Genomic DNA, 18,483 nt, shown 5'->3' on the forward strand with positions numbered 1-18,483 from the left:
AGAGCGTCAGCCTGCAGACTGAAAGGTCCTGGGTTCGATTCCAGCCAAGAGCATGTACCTTGGTTGTGGGCGCATCCCCAGTGGGGGGTGTGCGGGAGGCAGCTGATCGATGTTTCTAGCTCTCTATCCCTCTCTCTTCCTCTCTGTGGAAAATCAATAAAATATATATATTTTTAAAAATTGTAAGCTCCTGAAGAGAGAAAATCCACATTTAAAAAGAAAGTACTAAAATAAAATTCGACTAGAGTAGAAAAATAGAAAGTGAAAAATAGGCCTTACTCTTCCAACCCCACCCCACCCCCACTCCACATTTTTACTCCCAGGTATGATGACAGTTAAGTTTCGTGGGCATCCTTCAGAAACTTTATGTGAATATACAAGAAAGTGTTGTATTGATATATATTTTTTTTCAACTCAATAAGATGAGTCTCTATACTGTTATACAACTTGCTTTTTAGATTTTTACAGAATAAATTTTGGACATCTTTCTGAATTTGCATATATAATTGAACACATTCTTCATTAATTGCTGGATGTTACTGTAATTTACTCAGCCAGTGATCTGCTGATGGACATTTAGGTGGTTTCCAGCTTTTCATTATTGTAAACAGTGCTCTGATAAGCATCCTCATGGGCATCTCTGTGACCTTGGCAAGTATGTGTTTAGAGTAAATGTCTAGCAGTGAAATTACTTGGTAATTTTGTTGGATATTACCTAATTGTTCACCACTTTACATTCTTAGCAGCTCACGCTGAGCTTCATGACACTTTAGAACTTTTGCCGAGCTATTGTATGTCAGTGTAACTCATTATTTTGATTTGCCTTTATATATATATATACATATACATATACATATACATATACATATATATATATATATATATATATATATATATATATATATATATATATAGTCTAACATCTTTCCATGAAGGGAATGGGGAGGCATTTACATGTCTTTTTTTTCTCACCTGCCTGCTCATATCTTTGCCCACTTATTTGGGATTGGGACCATATCTTGTATTTATTCAGTATTCTTATATATCCAACTCAGTGTTGGGCACTTGTACCCTCAATAACTGTTTGAATTTGACTGAGATAGTATATGGACCACACTGAAAGGCTCTAAAGGCAAACTGCCATCGCTAAAGACCTTCACTGTCACAGCATGGTAAAAACAAGATGTGACCTCTGGGGATTTCTGTACATCACAACCTTATTTTGATACAATGGGGAATGAAGTTTGTCAAAGGGAAAGCTCTGTGTTCCTTATCTGTATTTTCATATGCATGTGTATTAACTTTCCAAAATAACATTATTCCTTGCCTAGATTATACAACTTCCTAATTGATCATTCTAGCCCTGCTCCCCACCAATCTATTCCCCCCACAGCTGCCTCTGTGATCTTTCTAACATGCAAATCAAAGATTCCTCTAGCTCAAAATCCATTAATAGACCCCTTAGGGCCTTCAGAATAAAGGAGGAACTCCTTTGTTTGCGATGATAGAGCCCTGCCTTCTTCAGCAATTGACCATAGTTGCATCATCCAACACACAGTACTCACAGTGCCCATCAATTCACAATGGGTACCCCCAAACCTCCACCCCTTTCTACTGTGATACATGCTCTTCCTTCTAGGATATCCTCCCATTTTATTCTCTATTTGGCTGCCTCATCCTCACCTTTCAGGAACAACCTTTTCAACTTTTGCTAGAAAGCCTTCTGTGAACCCTTTTCCTAACTGTGAGGGTTCTCTGGGCTTACCTCTATCTAACACACTTCAGTATCTTCTAAGTGCTGGTCTAGTAGTCTGCCTCCAGAAGACTAAATTCCTCAGAGCAGAGCCACATCTTACTCCTCAGTATCCAGCACAAAGTCTGTGATACAGCATGGGCTCGAGAAACATTGATTCAACATGAAATTGTAGAGCAGCAATGCTGATATCACCACTGAGAAGGCACAGAAGGGACTGGACTTTTTCCAGATTGTCTCAAGTAGATAGGATATTACTGTTCACATGTTGTAGTTGAATTTGATGGCTGATACCTGGATTTGTGCCTCCAGAGTTGAATTATCTACCATGTCTAATGAGTCGGTGTGTGTAAAATGGTCCCAGGATGCTATGTCATTAATATTTTCTTAACCTGAGGGAAAATACTGCCAAGCAGGAAAGATATTCAGTTCTGCAGAGAACATATAAAATATGTTTACTAGAGTAAGGGAAGTTAATCATTTCTGTGATTTCTTGGAGCATTGAGCACTTGGGGAGACTTGGGTCCTCTCTTTTAAAGATTTTCTGACAAAGACATGGGCAGGAGAGGTGATTTTGTAGAGGCCAGAAGGAGAAAGAGCATAATTTCCTTTTTGTATGAGTATTTTTTTGTGTCTTCAAATACACAGGGATTGATGAGAGATGAAAATATTGCACTTGTTGATGCAATAGATTTCCCAACATTTGTGTGGAAGAGATGTGATCCTATTCCAGATGTTACCAGAAAGCAAACATCCTCTGGGAGCATTTTTAGGAGGAGAAAAGAAATGCCTGGGAAGAATAATTCTTATATAGTTCTCCACTAGATGCCTTTTTGGCTCCTACTATCCCTCCCACTGCACTCAGAGTATTTTCTCCTACCGTCCTCTCTGCCAGGTCTTTCTCAGAGAACTCCACTTCCCAATCTTTTCACTCTTACCTCTAGGTCCTTCTTTTCTAGCCTTGGCTTCATACAGGAATTCACTCATCATTCAACAAGCATTTATTGAGCATCTAATATGCGTCCAGCCCAAGGTGAAGAAGACAGGCATGATTGTCTTGTCTTATGAAGCTTATAGTCTGGCCAGAGCTCCTCTTTCTTGTTCATAGTTAGATAGCTGCATTCTCACCATAACCTCACATGGCAGAAGGGGCAAGAGCGCTCTTTAGGGACTCTTTTATAAGGGCACTAATCCATATATGAGGGCTTCACCCTTATGTCCTTAGCACCTCCCAAAGGCCCCACCTCCCAACACTACCACAGCGGGGAGTAGGTTTCAACATACGAATCTGAGGAGGATACTAACATTAAATCTATAGTACTAGGCCGTTATGACAAAAAGAACGAATTTTATAGCTCAGCTGTTAAAGCAGAGGACTTGTAGTGTTAAATCTAAACTGTGGCTGTAAAACAAATTTTTAAAAATAAAAAGAAAGAAAGAATAAAAAAGTTAGCACCAAGAAAAGAATCTTGAGGAAAATGTTAACATTGTTAAATCTGAGTAGTGTAAATTTCAGAGTTTGACATATGTTTGAAATTTTTCATAATTAAACAGTTAAATTGTTTTTATTCGTGGGCATATATGTATGTATATACATATGTCTTCAAATCTATTGTGCAATAATAATAAAGTATTAACATGGAGATTTTTTTAAAACAGGATTAAAGATGTGGCTGTTCTGCCTCTGTAGCTGGGGGTGGTATGGTAGAAATAGTGAAGGAAAGGCACAAAAATATTCTGTAGAGATAGTAAGGACCAGAGTCTGCAAAGCTTTAAACCAATGCAGTGATTTTTGGATTTTGCCCTAAAAGCTCACTCTGGATTGGATTAGAGGAAGGCATTTGGCTGCAGGATAAACAAGGGAGAGATTCTGGAAGTACAGGCTAGGATGGTGGCGATGGGTATGGAGCTATGACAGCATATTCAAAAACTAAGGCTGGGACCCAGTAATAGATCCCTAAATGTTTCCAGCATACCTTTCCTTAGAGAAACTACCAAGACCGCATATTCCTTATGTACTAAACTAAATTCCTATATCACCCCAAACTGGTTTCTTCTCCCTGATTTCCCAGTTCATTCAGAGGTACCAACAATGTTTCATTCCCAGAATCTAGATGTTAAACTTTCTCGTTCTTTCTCCAGATTAGCTTCCTCAATGTGATAGGAAATACGGTAACCAGTGGCATCTAGTTTCACTTCTGTTGGCTTCCATCTTTATTGGGGACTGTCTGATTTTCAGATCCAGTTTCAGAAGTTTTAGGGAAGCACAGTGATAGGCTGGGTTAGGTCATATGACCACCTCTGGACCCATCAACTGACACTGTGGGCTTATGTAGGAACATGGTAACTCCCAGGAAGTCATGTGGTTTGAGGAAGCTGTTCCAAGAACAAGGGGAGAAAGGAGTTGTGGAGAGACAGTCCTTTCGCTCTCCTACTGTGGCTTGAAGAGAGATTAGAATTATTTCTTGAGAGGGCCAAGGTTACGTAAAAGTAGGACAAACAGGTGGAGATGAAAAGAAAACAGATTTTGCCTCAACATGAGGAAAAAGCCTTTTAACAGTAAGAGCTGTTTGAAGATGAAATGTGGTCTTTTGAGGTAGTAAGTACAGTTACTAATGGTAATTAACTATAGATTAGATAACCATGTGGTGAGAATATGGAGAAAGCAGCCCCGAACACTTTGATGGGGGATCATTCTTCCATCACTGAGAGACAACCGGTGGAAAACAAACTACAATTAAAGAACAGTATCTTAATACCCATTCTAGTCCTTCAGAAATATGCAAAAGAGTTCCCAGCTGATAGCTTGTGTTTCTAACTTATGGTTTGCGCTTCCTACTTCAAATGGAGGATGAGTCCTATAAAGAAAACTACTAAGAGCTCTTTTTTGTATGTATAAGTTTTTTTTTAAAAAAAAAAAAAAGAAACATGAATTGTCTTAGCTTTGTAATACTAGTAAATATATTTTTAAACAAGCATTTCATTTTCTGAGACAGAAACTTAAGTTTTTCAGTCTTGCTATAAGGAAACAAGGTGTGTATCCCAGGTTCTCCCCAAAGTGTGAATGTACCACACACGAGAGGAGACAATCCCATGCTCCTGCAGGTGGAGGAAGAGCGAGGTGGAGGGCAAATACAGAGGAGGTCACAGCAGCTGTGTGGTGACTGTTATGGAAACTTGGAACACTGAGTGGCACTCAGTATTCAGGGCCGACAGAGAAGCATTTGGTAAATATGAGGGAGTGTCTTCTTTGTGTCAGACACTCTGCTAGGTGCAGGTTCGAGTCAAGTGGGGAAGACTGCATTCATCAGATGATCAAACAAATGAGGATTAACTGTGAGCTGAGACAAGAGCTCTAATGAGAAGATCACAGTTGCTCTATTAAAAGGAGTAATAAAGGAACTTGGCTAGAATGGCAAGGGAGCCTCAGGGAGGACTTCCCAAGAGAGATGCTTGAGCCAAAATCTGAAGGTTGGGTATGGTTTCACCAGGCCATGGGAGGGGAGGAGAGGGGAGGAGACCAAGGTCTCACAGGGGAGCACAGCCTGGACAAACAGCCCTATGATGGTAGGGAGTAGGCCATATCCCGGCAATGAGAGAAGGCCAATGTTACTAGAGCCTAGTGAGTCAGAGGGAGAATAATGCAAGATGTGGCTGGAAAAATACATAGAGATTATTCTATGCAAAGCCTCCAAGGCAGATTCTGGTCTTTCTCCTGAGTGCAATTGCTTCCCAATGACATGGGAGGGTTGTAAACATAGGATTGACTTGAATTAGATTAGAATTTTGGCTACAGTATGGAGAACAGAAGTGAAGCCAGAGTGAATGATTATAAAGGGATCAATTAAGAGCTTTTTCTACAGATAACATGAGGCAAGATAGTTGCTTGGACTTTGGAAGTGGAAGTGGAGATGGTGAAAAGGGTGGATTCAAAAGGCACTGAGAGGAACATGGACAGGAAGTTTCCTAGCAGCCAAGAAGTTTCCACTTCAGCTCCTTCCTCTGAGGCAGAGGTCACTCAGCTGCAGCCGGGGGCCAAATCCTACCCTTTGCAGGACATGGTTTGTAAGTAAGATTGTATTGTAACACCGCCATGCTCATTTACTTACTCATTTTTTATGTTGCTTTCACACTACAACAGCAGAGTTGAATGACTGCAACAGAGACCTTATGGCTTGGAAAGGCTAACATATGTGTTTACTGCCTGGCTCTTTACGGAAGTACTTTGCCAAGCAGGGATTTTACTCTGCTAGAAACACTGCCTCCATGCTATTCCAAGGTGCAGAAGTCCTAATTCAGGCATCCAGAAGACCATGAATGGGCTTCAGATGAACTCTGACCTCCTGAGTTGGAAGTAAAATTTGGGTCTATGTACATGTTTCTGGGAAAAGGTTTTACCAGCTTTTTAATAGTATCTGTGAATTCTCCCCTGTCTGTTTCCTGGCCACAGATGTTTAAAACCCAAACTTCTTTCAGAGTAAGAGATTTTAGTTGGGATTGAGGAAAGCAAACTAAATAGAGTGCTAGTATCAAGTACAAAGACAAGGCAAGTATGGAAATGGTGGGACAAAGATCTAGAACAGATTCTGGACATGGGTAGTCAGGGTAAGAAACAGGTCCAGGAAATGGCTCAGAACTACAGTCAAGACCAGCATGCCTGAGGGAGCCCAAAATGGGGAATTGAGAGAAGGCCAGTGTTACTAGATGTTCCCCCCACATTAGATGTCCGCTGCTTGCTGTGGGGAAGGCATGGAGGTTTGAAGGAGCCAATTGGGAGTCAAGGCAATGGATCAGCATTAACTATCACATTAAAATATAAACATGTAAGATACAGGTACTAGGCTATACAATTCTGCTTTTTAATAAGTCACCAAAAAGGGATGCTCTTGAAAAAGAAAAATTATTAAACATACATAAAATAAAATAAAAACAATGTCACCAGGAGAAAATGGTCTAATGTTAGACCATTTTCTCCTGGTGACATTGTTTTTATATTTTAGACTCTAACCTGATGCAGCATCTTTCAAAGTGTGGTCTGTGGACTCCTGATACCAAGAGATGTAACAGTTCCAGATGCACACACGTAGAGTCAGTGTCTTAAAGACTCAAAGTCCTGAAGAAAAAGTTCTGGTTGACTTTGTTTAGCTGATAGGTTTCATATTTTATAACTAACATGGAAACCTTTTTTTCTTCAAAATATACTTTGTAAGTGCTTTCTTAGTTAAAAAGCCAAACAAATGAGTTGCTTTGATCAAAATTTTTGAGTGGTATAAAATCTTCTAAATATTAAGTTAAAATATCACTTATCAAGAGCATTATGCAATCATTTTTACAAGATAAAATCAGAGGCACCTTACACCAGAAGAAGCACATACCATAGAGTATGACTCAAAATACTGAGGCAATAAAACACAAGATTTATACATCTGACTAGGGGGATCACGGGGAGGGCGGAGGGGGGGGGGGTGGCACGGTAGTGGGGAGAGATTAACTTTTGCATGACAAAAACAAAGAAAATGAACACAAATTACAAGGTAAAAGAAAGAGATAAAAATGATAAAAGGGGGAAAAGATATGAACTGACAATATTTATATAGACAGAGATATAAAATATTCCACATGCATATATATAAATAGTAATATAAAGTACAGTCACCTCCACTCATGATGCTCATAATAAAAACAAGTGCAAATTAAAACTGCTTTAAGATATCAACTCTCATCTCTCATATTATTCAATAGAAAGCATTAAAAACTTGTGACATGTTCTTGTGACATGGCTGTCAAGAAACCAGCACTTCCATGCATGACTGGTGGGAACACAGATTTGAACAATCCTGGTGGAGTGAATTTGTCTAACAAAACCAAGTAAATGTTTACCTTTTTTCCAGGAATCCCACTTCTAGAAATTTACCTTAAAGATATATCTCCAGATATACACTGAGTGTCCAGATTATTATGATCTCTGATGTATGTGTGTGTGTGTGTGTGTGTGTGTGTTAGAGGCCCAGTGCATGAATTCGTGCATGGGCAGTTGGCAGGCCTACCTGCTGGTCGAACTCCTGGTTGAGGGAACAATTTGCATATTAGCCTTTTATTATATAAGATATACACTGAATGGCCAGATTATTATGTGTTCAGAGATCATAATAATCTGGCCACTCAGGGTATATATACAAAAATAGATATGCCCATGGTTATTCGTTGCAGCACTAATTGCAAAATTCTTTCAGTTAATTTGTAATAATGTAAAATATTGAAAACATGCCCAAACATAAGAGAGTGGTGACATAAGTGATAGCACACCCACAGAGTGTAGTACTATGCAGCCATAAGAATGAGGAAGCTATGAACTAGTGTAATTTCCAGGATATGTTTTAAGTTATAAAAATGCAAGAAATTAATTATAGTATGCCACCTTTTATTTAGGAAGGATAATGAATAAAAAACAGACATGTATCTGCTATTTTTTGCAAAAAGAAAAATAGAAAGGAAATTTTTAACTAATGAAATTACCTATGGAGCGATGGGTGTGATGACATAGAAGCGATGAGGGGTGGGAACAGACTGGGAGGATGGGTGAAATGTAAGTCTTACCTGAATATGTCTTCCTGTGTAGTTTTGACTTTTGAACTGTTAATGTGTAACATTCTCAACAATAACACAGGTAATAAAAATCATTCAGTATGGAGAAAAAAACCTAAAATGTGATACAAACAAAAGCTGATGACTCTATATTTCAAATGAATAATGCAAATGCTCCTCAACTTACGATGGGGTTATATCTGAAGTTGAAAAGATCCTAAATCAAAAATGCATTTCATACACCTAATCTACCCAACATCATAGCTTAGCCCAGCCTACCTTAAACGTGCCCAAAACACTTATGCTAGCCTACAGTTGGGCAAAATCATCTCACACATGAACACACTGTAGAGTATCAGTAGTGATCGCATGGCTGACTGGGAGCTGTGGCTCACTGCCACTGCCCAGCATCACAACAGAAAATAATACTGCATATTGCTGGCCCGAGAAAAAACCAAAATTCAGAGTGCAATTTCTCCTGAATGCTCCTTGCTTTCACACCATTGTAAGGTCAAAATTGTAAATCACACCGTTGTAAATCAGGGACCGTCTGTGTAACCACACTGAAGGGGGCAGAGAGAATAACTAGCCCAAGTAAATTCGGACCTAGTATTTTGACTAAAGAATAAGAAGAACCATAAACAGAACCCTAGGGAGTAGGTTAGAGGTTTTCTATTGGTTGTTTAATTTGTTTTGTTTGCTTAGCAATTCTGCAGTGACTTTTGGCATGTTCTGTAGTTCAGAAAATAGTAAAAATGGTGCAGATAATGGGAGCCAGGTCTCCACAGCAGAGGGGAGTTACAAATAAGGAAGGAGGAAAGAGGAGACAGACCTGTGGTTGCATTAGAATTGGAGAAATCAGCATGAGCCATGTGGCAGGTCAGGGACCTTGGTGAATACTTCCCTCTGTCCCTGTAGCACAGAAGCAGCTGTAGATGGTACATAAGCAAGTGAACATTTTTGCATTCCAATAAAAGTTATTTATGGGCACTGACATTTTAATTTTATGTAATTATCATGTGTCATGAAGCATTATTATTTTAAAATTTTTCAACCATTTAAAAATGTAAAAAAGTCTGAACAACATAAACTGATGAACAAAAATAGATCCAGAGACACAGTAGCACAGAACAGACCATCAGACCACAGAGGGAAAGGAGGGGAGGGAAGTAGGGTTAGAGATCAACCAAAAAAACTTGTATGCATACATATAAGCATAACCCGTGGACACAACGGGGGTGAGGGCCTGTGCTGGGAGGCAGGAGCAGACTGGGAGAGGTCAGTGGGGGGGGAAGGAGACATATATAACCTTTCAACAATGAAGAATTAATATAAAATAAAATGTAAAACTGTAGAAGCCATTCTTGGTTTTCAGATTGGACAGACCAGGAAGTCAACTAGACAGGCTTTGCCCAAAGGCCATCCTGTACCAGCCCATCTAGACGAAGAAGTAGTGGTAGGTGATATCGAAAATTAGGTAGATAGACAAGTAGGTAGGTGATGATTATGTAGATAGACAGGTAGGTGATAATTAGGTAGATAGACAGGTAGATCACAAGCAAGTGTGATGTTTAGTGGGGAACCTGCGTGAAGGACTAAGGAATTCTACTCTTACAACTTTTTGATAATTTTGAAAATATTTTTTTAAAGATCCCTATACTTTTCATGGCTACTGCTAAGAAGGGAAAACATTAATCAAATCATTCGCCTAAGGAGTGAATGCCTTGCTTTTCATAACAGTCACACAACAACCACACCGACATTTTTTCCCATGTCCATGGACCATGCTGAGGTGCTTCTGCTGCCATTCGGTGGAGTTTCTAATTTGTCTCTGGGGGTATCATCATAGGACAACATTATTTTTCTCCTGTTCACCCATCCTTGCTCTCCATCATTCTTACTGAGTAATGAGGTCAGTGAGCTGATAATTTGTGTGTGACCTTGTAATTTTCTATAATGTAGGAATTTTTGGTCTACTATAATTAAATGGACTACTAGTAAATAAAAAGTGCTTATCAGAAAGTGCCCCATAAGCTTGGAAGTCTGTGACAAATCCTTTTTGATGTCCTTAATGTGTTACTATGAAATTCAGTTACACAGCGTGCTCACCCTGCTTATTTCACTAGCCATAATCTAGTAATAGCGGAGGTGTGCAGTTACTTAAAGTAGCTTAAAATATTCCAAATAGGAAATGGATAATTTTTACATTAAGGTACTTTTTATACAAAAAGAGTAAATGGCTTGCAAGGGAAATCTCTACTGTATAGACTTGTAATCATTCTACCGTCCTTTATTGGTTTAATGTCAACAGAATCCAGTTCTTACCTTGGTTTATCATTGTAGATAGTCACACTATGATCTTCCTTGATAATGAAGATGGTGGTGATAATAGCTAAAATTTATAAAGTGCAACTCTGTACCCAGAGCCATGCCACATGTTTCTCATCCATATTTTTATTCTAACAACAAAACGCTGAGGTATTGTTATCTCCTTTTTATAGATGAGGCTTACGATGTTAAGTGATCTGGCCAAGTTCTCACATTAGGAAAGGTGGAGCCAGGATTGGCCTGGAAAACCACTACTCTTAGTTATGGTTGGGACTATCTCCCATTATAGATAAAGGCTAAAGGAAGTACAGGGAAAAAATTGTTTAGTCAGGATGACATGCTCCTGTTGAGAAGAATAAGGTAAACCACAGGGTACTATATCAACGCAAGAAATAGAATTCATGTTGTAAAATCCTTCACATTCTCCTGCTTGCTCCCTTCTCTAAAGAAGCACAGGAGCAAGTTTCGAGCTAAGAAGGGGTGAAGTAGAGTACACAGGGACTCGCATCTTCTGCATGTCACTCCTCACATCACACCCTCCCAGGTGTCTACTAGGGGGAGCAGGGACTGGAAAAGAATGACAGGGGAAGGAAAGTCAAGCCATTGGGGAAAGGAGGCTGGAGGCAGAGGGAGAGGGGATGTAGGAGGTGCTCTGGAGTGGTTTTGTCCCCAGGCCTAATGGGAGAGCTGACGTAGTGAGTCACTCAAGGGCCCGGCTCCCTCACTCTGCCTTCCTTCACCCCCTGCTGCTGTAGAGCCCATATTAATGCAGACTGACTCCCACCACCATGGCTGGTGCACGATCACTCCAACAGTAACTTCTGCTTTTAGTCACCATGGAGAGTGCTGTCATTCACGGCATGTGACATGTGTCTTTGTCAGGCTTTCTTACCCTGAGGTTATAGGAGCTTTGTTTCTGCTGCATTTTTTCTGAGTTACTAAAATAATGTTCTTATGTGAGAGAAACTGTGCTACAGTTTAATAACAAACTTTTGAGAAGAATGCCCCCTTTATGTAGTTGATGTATTTATTGAACAACTGCAGACAATACCTAATTCATGATGGTTCGATTTAATTTTCCAGCTTTACAGTGATATGAAAGCAATAGCATAATAATTTACTCAACACTTTACTGTAAAACTGTAATTTTGCCCTAGTGAAGGTTAATGTAAGTGTTCTGAGCATGTTTAAGGTAGGCTGGGCTAAGCTATGATATGCGGTAGGTTAGGTGTATCAAATGCATTTTCAACTTACAGTATTTTTACCTCATGATGGTTTATCAGGAGGTAACTCCATGGTAAGTCAAGGAGCTCTGTAGTTAGTTAAGTGGTTGACTCTACATTAACCAGTTTATAAAATAAATATTAACTTTTGAACATCTTATCTTTCTGAAATATAAATGCGGAAGATCCAGGGAAAGGTAAAAGCTGCCTATGGAATCACAGGCGTGTGTGTTCATTGGCTCTTCGTTTCTCTTTAGGGACTGGCTAAACATGCTGAGCCCACCCATCGTTCCCCCCAGTCGGCAGCCAGCAGAGCAGCATCAGGATTCTTCTGGAAGTTTGACTGCTCAAGGTGGGAATATGAAAAGTGCTATGCATAAAAAAATAAAAATAATTAACTATAAATAGAGAAAACTGGTCACTTTGAGATGCCACTTTTTTTTTTTTTATTAAATCCTGAATGCCTAGACTCCCACACCCAAAATCAGTTACCTGTGCCTCGTTTCATACAACGATGGTTCTTTACAACTAAAAAGAACAAAGAGAGAAATTTTCCTCCTTCTTCTAAAGGTTACTCCAGGACAAAATATGATTTAAGGAGGAAGAACATGACTTTGGTGTCAAACTGACCCTCATTTGAATTCCAGCTCTACCAATTTCTGCTGTGACCTTCATGATTTTGGTTACTGCCTTTGTAAATTCAGCCTAATAAGACAAACCATTAGTTTCTGGTTGTGAGTAGGGAACATGGTTGTCAGGTGAGTAGAGAGAAGAAACACAAAAGCACGTTTGGTGGAAACAGAGGGCTTGAGGTGGGGGGCTGGGGGAGATCTCAAGTTCGTAACTGGAGTGACAACCTCAGAGCAGGACTCCCTGAGACGGTTTTCTGAGTTGGGTTTTGACGACTGAAGCTCTGTATCTGAGGTTAAAACAATTTTTAACCAATATAAATTGCTCCAACGAAGACACCAGTTTGGGAGGAGGGGGAGCGGGATTCTTAGTTGCCCCAGGGAGAAAGTGGAACATCCATTTTTCTTCAGATATGGATAATTTGGAGTGAAAGCTCATACATCTGAGTTGTACATTTGGGTCGCCCCAGGGATAGAGATGTCTCTGTGATTTACTATCTGAAATAGATTATGCCCCTCAAATTGGGAATCTTTTTAGAGGCGTACATTTATAATTACTTATGACAGAGAACTAGAATCTTGGCTGTCAGAGGAGACCTTGCTGTGAGGAAACAAATAACGTGTTCTGTTAAGTGTCCTAAATAAGACGCAGGAATGGAGACCACGGTCCTTGAGCAAAGGCACCCACGAGGAGTGTTATGAGGTGAAAGGATGTTGCCAGTCCCCGTTGCAAAGGGGGGTTTTGACAGCAGGAGCTCAATTACGTTGAAGGTAAACAAAACTTTCATTCAGGACAAACCAACAAATTAAACTCAGAGGATTATAAAAATGTTCTGGTTAAAGTTAACCAGATCTGACACCCCTTCTGCGTATCAGCCTAGATTTTTGTCAGCGGTCCCTTTCTCCTTTTCTGATATGTTCGGGTGGTTTGTCTTAATTAAAACCATCAAAAACCAGTGTCTCCTATTTGGTTTATCTTTACATGCTATTGGCTTATTTTTAAAAACATAGAACAATTCATATTTACCAATATATCGAAATAGTATTTTTATCTGATCTTATAAAGAATGTGCTTCTCAAGGAAAAATAATGGGGTCAGTTATTCAGTTTACATCATCAGAAGGAGAAGGGAGGAACGGCTGTGGGCAGCCTGGGACTCGTTCTGCGTTTCGGTTCCATGATACCATTACTTTAGCACTTACTATGTGCCAGACACATGCTAAGTTGTTACATTTAGCCCTCACAGCAACACCATGAGGAAGGCTGTGTGTGTGTGTGTGTGTGTGTGTGTGTGTGTGTGTAGTTGTTTTTCATAGCTAAGGACACCGAGCAGTTTCTGATTAACCTGCCCCAGGTCACAGTCGTTAGCGGAGTTGGGATGTGAATCCAAGCAGCTTGGTCCCAGAGCCCAATCATTGTTTTTATTCTTTTCTTTTTCTTTCTTTCTTTTTTTTTTTTCTCTTTTTTTTTTTTTTTTTTAGTTTTGAATCAAGTAAATAGATTACTTACTGTAAAATATGCACAAAACCCGGAAGTGAAAGATTGTTCTTCTATTGAGAATTCCTAATCAATAGAAAAGCAAATTAAAATATCTCAAGGGCTCAGTAGCTTAGTCCTTTAAGGAAAAAAACAACAGACTTCTGGTCACCTGTTTCAGCCCTGGACCTGCCTCCCCTCCCCTCCCAGGCTTGTCAGAAATGCCTCCATAGGAGTGGCTGAGGGGTGAGGTGACTGCTGACCATTTCTAGGGCAAGGACAAGGGACTGAGGGGGTGAATGGAGGACAAGACACTGGACTTGGACCGCCAGGCCTGGTGTTTGCTGGCAGCCCACCTTCCTACGGGCCTTTCTGGACCATCTTATCTGAGGCAATCCTTCGCTCTCACTTTGCTGTGTACACTTTCTTCACAGCCTTCTTACAACTTGTAACTTGTTAACTGTTGTCTTTTTTCCCTAAGTAGCCTCTGAATTTCCAAGAACAGAGACTTTGTCAGTTTTGCTCGCTCCTGGATCCGAGTACCGTATGCTCTTTCTGGTGTATATCAGATATTCTGAATTTTCACTGGAAGGAATACAGGAAGGGAAAAGGGGAGGAAAAGAGGGAAAGAAATGTTCAACTGGTCATTTCTTATCATAGGCTTGAAAAACCAAGTAGGCTAATTCATTGAAATGTGACTTTCCATTTTCTCCCTAATTCTAATTTTTCAGTATATTAGGTATATTTCTAAAATTCACTAATGAGAGCATTAAATTTAGAGCCATTAAAGCAGTTATAGGCTATATTATGTAATGGCTCTTAAACTTTATTTATAAGCAGTGAAAACCCGTTCTTTCAATCCCAATATATAAGAGATAAAAGCAGAACTGCTTTGGCTAAAGGGGAAGTTAGGGTCTCAGAAACCTGCCCTAGGGCTCTGATGAACCAGTTAAAAACACTGATGTAGCTCTAGCCCCTTTTGGCTCAGTGGATAGAGCGTCAGCCAGTGGACTGTAGGGTCCCAGGTTTGATTCCAGTCAAGGGCACGTGCCCGGGTTGCGGGCTCAATCCCCAGTAGGGGACATGCAGAAGGCAGCCAGTCAATGATTCTCTCTCATCATTAATGTTTCTGTCTCTCCCTCTTCCTTCCTCTCTTAAATCAATTTTATATATATATATATATATATATATATATATATATATATATATATATATATATTTTTAAAAAACAAAACACTGATGTAGCCCATTCCCTTAATTTGACCCTGCCTAAGGTCAAATGTTAGAACACAAGGAGGATTAGGACCCAGGCTTCCTCCACATCAGTGCCTTTCAGCAGAACCATAGCACTGGGAAGTGAAGTCGTTGCCAAGACTGGTTCACAGGGAACAGGGGTCTCCCCTCTTCTGACTTCTAGGGTAACAACACTAATAACTAAGGTTTATTTCATCTGCCTGTGACTCAGGACACGTGTGCACCTTAATCCGCAGGATAGCCTACGAGGTGTAGGTACATACTATTATTGGCCCATTCACGCGGATACTGGGACTTAGAGCAAGGAGGGCGTCAGATGAAGAGGCTGAGATGCACTGTGCAGCAGGAGGCATAACTGCATTTAACAGCAGGGGACATTGGCATGATCAAGACAGAACTCTGGAAAACTTGCCCCAGGCTCCACAACAGTGAGGGCACCCCTTACCTGGCCTTTGAGTCTCTACTGCATTTTTGTCAAGACACAGTCGCTCTGGACCAGAATGTCTCAATGTATCAAAGCCCAGCTTCCAGCCGAGCCAGCAGCCTGCGCTCGGGCCATTTGGATGGAGGCATGGACGGCTCTTCCCAGAACCCCCTGGGCCACAGTGTGCTTGTGAACCAGTTGCCATAGACACAGAGCCCTGACACTTACTAAAAAAGTCTTTTCCTGAAGCTCCTCTGAAATGTAGCAATGGGAAGGTAAGATTTCAGAACTCTCTCAAGAAAACTACCAAACTGATCTTTTGAAAGTGAAATATAGTTGTCCTTTTGTATTTGACATTTGTTTCTTTACAGATGTGACCCTTAAATTATTCACACTTACCAGCTCCAAAGTAGAACAAAAATGACCTTTGTCTTCAGGCTTGCAGCCTCTTGCAGTTGACACAGATCTGGACCAAGAAAGGCATTCAGAAGGACTCTTGGAGTTACCAGTCTCATTAAAATAACACCTTTGTACCCTTTGCTTAGCAAAACCACATAGGATATTCCTTTATGAATGTTTATTAATTTCACATGAGACATAAACAGGCAACAGATGCTTATTTTACAGATGTGGTATCTAAGTTCCTAGTAAGGAACTTAGGGATATCCCATGGCTCCTCGCAGCCAGCCGAGAGGGGAATCTGGCCCCACTCACTACCTTCACACTTTCCTGGTACTGAGGCCCATATTGTGCCACACGATTACCTCACACTTACCTAGCACTGGCTCTACAGCAGTCTCCTAAAATCGCTGTGTTCGTTACCACACCAGACATTCTGTTTCATCAAACAACTGTGCACCCTCAGTGGCACCTAGGATACAGTAAACACCCCACAGATACTTAATGAGTGGACCAGTGAGTCTTCTTCTCTAGAAACAGGAGGAGGATTTGGTCTACTCTGGATCATCCTATATCTTGAAGATTTGTTTAAGATGTAAAGGAGCCCTTCTCCCAGAAAAATCAGTACTGATGATTAATAGTAATAACAGCTCAACCAGCATGGCACAGTGGTTGAGCATTGACTTTTGAACCAGGAGGTCACAGTTCGATTCCTGGTAAGAGCACATGTCCGGGTTGCAGGCTGGATCCCCAGTAGGGGCATACAGGAGGCAATCAATCAATGATTCTCTCTCATCATTGATGCTTCTCTCTTTCCCTCTCCCTCTCTGAAATCAATAAAAGTATATTTATTTTTAAAAAATAATAATAGAAGTCAGTCTTAATAAAGTACCCACCATGTGCTGGCACTGGGTGGAGTTTTCCCATATATTTCCTCACAACCACTAGTCCCAGCACTCCCAGTGATGGGGCTCTGTCGTGTCCCCACCTTACAGGTGAGGTTAAGGTCACAGCCTGGGTCAACCGACCCACTGAATGTGGAGAAGACGCTGACCAGGCCGCTCCACACCCTGAGCCCCTGTGCTGTGACAGGACCACAGAGTTCCCACTTACGGGTTATTGAGAACTGGACAGCGGAAATGTCTCCTGCAATGTCTTTTAATTTAGGAAGTTCTTTTTCTTGAAGCTTTCTGGGTTTAAAAAATATATATTTTCTTTAGTATTCTCCTTATCCATAGAGCCCCTGCCTGAACTCAGCTTGTGACTGTTCATTAGTATTTATGACATTCTTGAATCCAGAATCCCTTCCCTCCCCTGTGAGGTCAGTGTCGCCCTTTGTTCCCTGACTGACGTTGGAGCTCGAAGATGTTTTCTCTTGTGCGGCTACGCAGGGCCCCAGGGTGTCCTCTGCACAGAAGGGATTGGGAGGTGGGGGATCAACATTATCATTAAGGTAAAGAGATGCCTTCCCCCAGCCCCAGCACGGGCGGGGACCCTCCAGCAGAGGGGTGAACACATTGCTGGTGTCTGGGGTGCTCTCCCTTACTCCAGAACCACACCCCACCACTTACCCCTCACCTGCACCCAGAGGGTGAGGCCCAGGAAGTGGTCCCGCGCCCCTTGCTGGGACTGGGTGCCTTTCCACCAGCTGTAGTGCAGCACCTTCCTGAAACCAGAGCCCTGAGAGGGGATGGGCTCTGAGGCTTCCCAGCCCAGTAGTCAGGCAGGGACCTTCCTTCCGGTGAGACCAAAAGGCATTCAGAGTCGAAAGCCGCACGATTGTTTTGTGGGGCTTTTCCAGCTTTGTGGAGACATAATGGACACATGACATTGTGTAAGTTTAAGGTGCGCAACATGATGATTTGATATACTGTGCGCATTTACAAGTGGGAACTACCCAGAAAGAATGAAATTGCAGTTAACTCCTAATTAATCATCTAAATCCTCAACGTGTCACTTTAAATGGCACTTTACAAGTAAAATACTGCCACGGTGTTTACAAAAGGGGCGAAGCACTCATTTCCCAAATGGAACCCGAACTGTAATCATAGCATGTTATTTGCCTTCCAAAGAACAATATAGCTTTCTAAAAGAAGAAGTATCTTTTCACTCTTCTCATTCCATTGTTGATCATTAATCTTCCCCGTTGAGAGTACGTATCTGCTGAAAACCAAACTTCAGCAGTTCTCAGTGGACTTCCTCAGGCTCTAGAGCAAGTGAATTTTGCCCTCCTGTGAGATACGCTGGTGGTAGAGTTTGCAAGCACCTGCTTCTCCGGAAAATCTTATCTAAAATGTCATCTTTATTGCTCCTCAGGCTGACTGCTCCCTGCGGTGATCCCTCCCTGTTGAATTGTTTAAATAATAGTGTATTAGTATGCACATGGAAATACAGTCAATCTGTTCTCAAGAT

The 18,483-nt window shown here is 41.0% G+C and overlaps 1 protein-coding gene across 5 annotated transcripts in view; it reads left to right on the forward strand.

Annotated features, from left to right (window-relative positions):
• CFAP20DC (CFAP20 domain containing) overlaps positions 1 to 18,483 on the forward strand; it is a 207,591-nt gene that overhangs the window by 182,864 nt on the left and 6,244 nt on the right. For all 5 annotated transcript variants that reach the window (XM_084903147.1, XM_084903145.1, XM_084903143.1 and 2 more), the window contains one exon: positions 12,147 to 12,241. In XM_084903147.1, coding sequence (XP_084759273.1) covers positions 12,147 to 12,241 — 95 coding nt within the window. The remainder of the gene's footprint in view (positions 1 to 12,146; positions 12,242 to 18,483) is intronic.

Source organism: Pipistrellus hanaki, assembly GCF_964339955.1.
Source record: "Pipistrellus hanaki genome assembly, chromosome: 13".
NCBI lineage: Eukaryota > Metazoa > Chordata > Mammalia > Chiroptera > Vespertilionidae > Pipistrellus > Pipistrellus hanaki.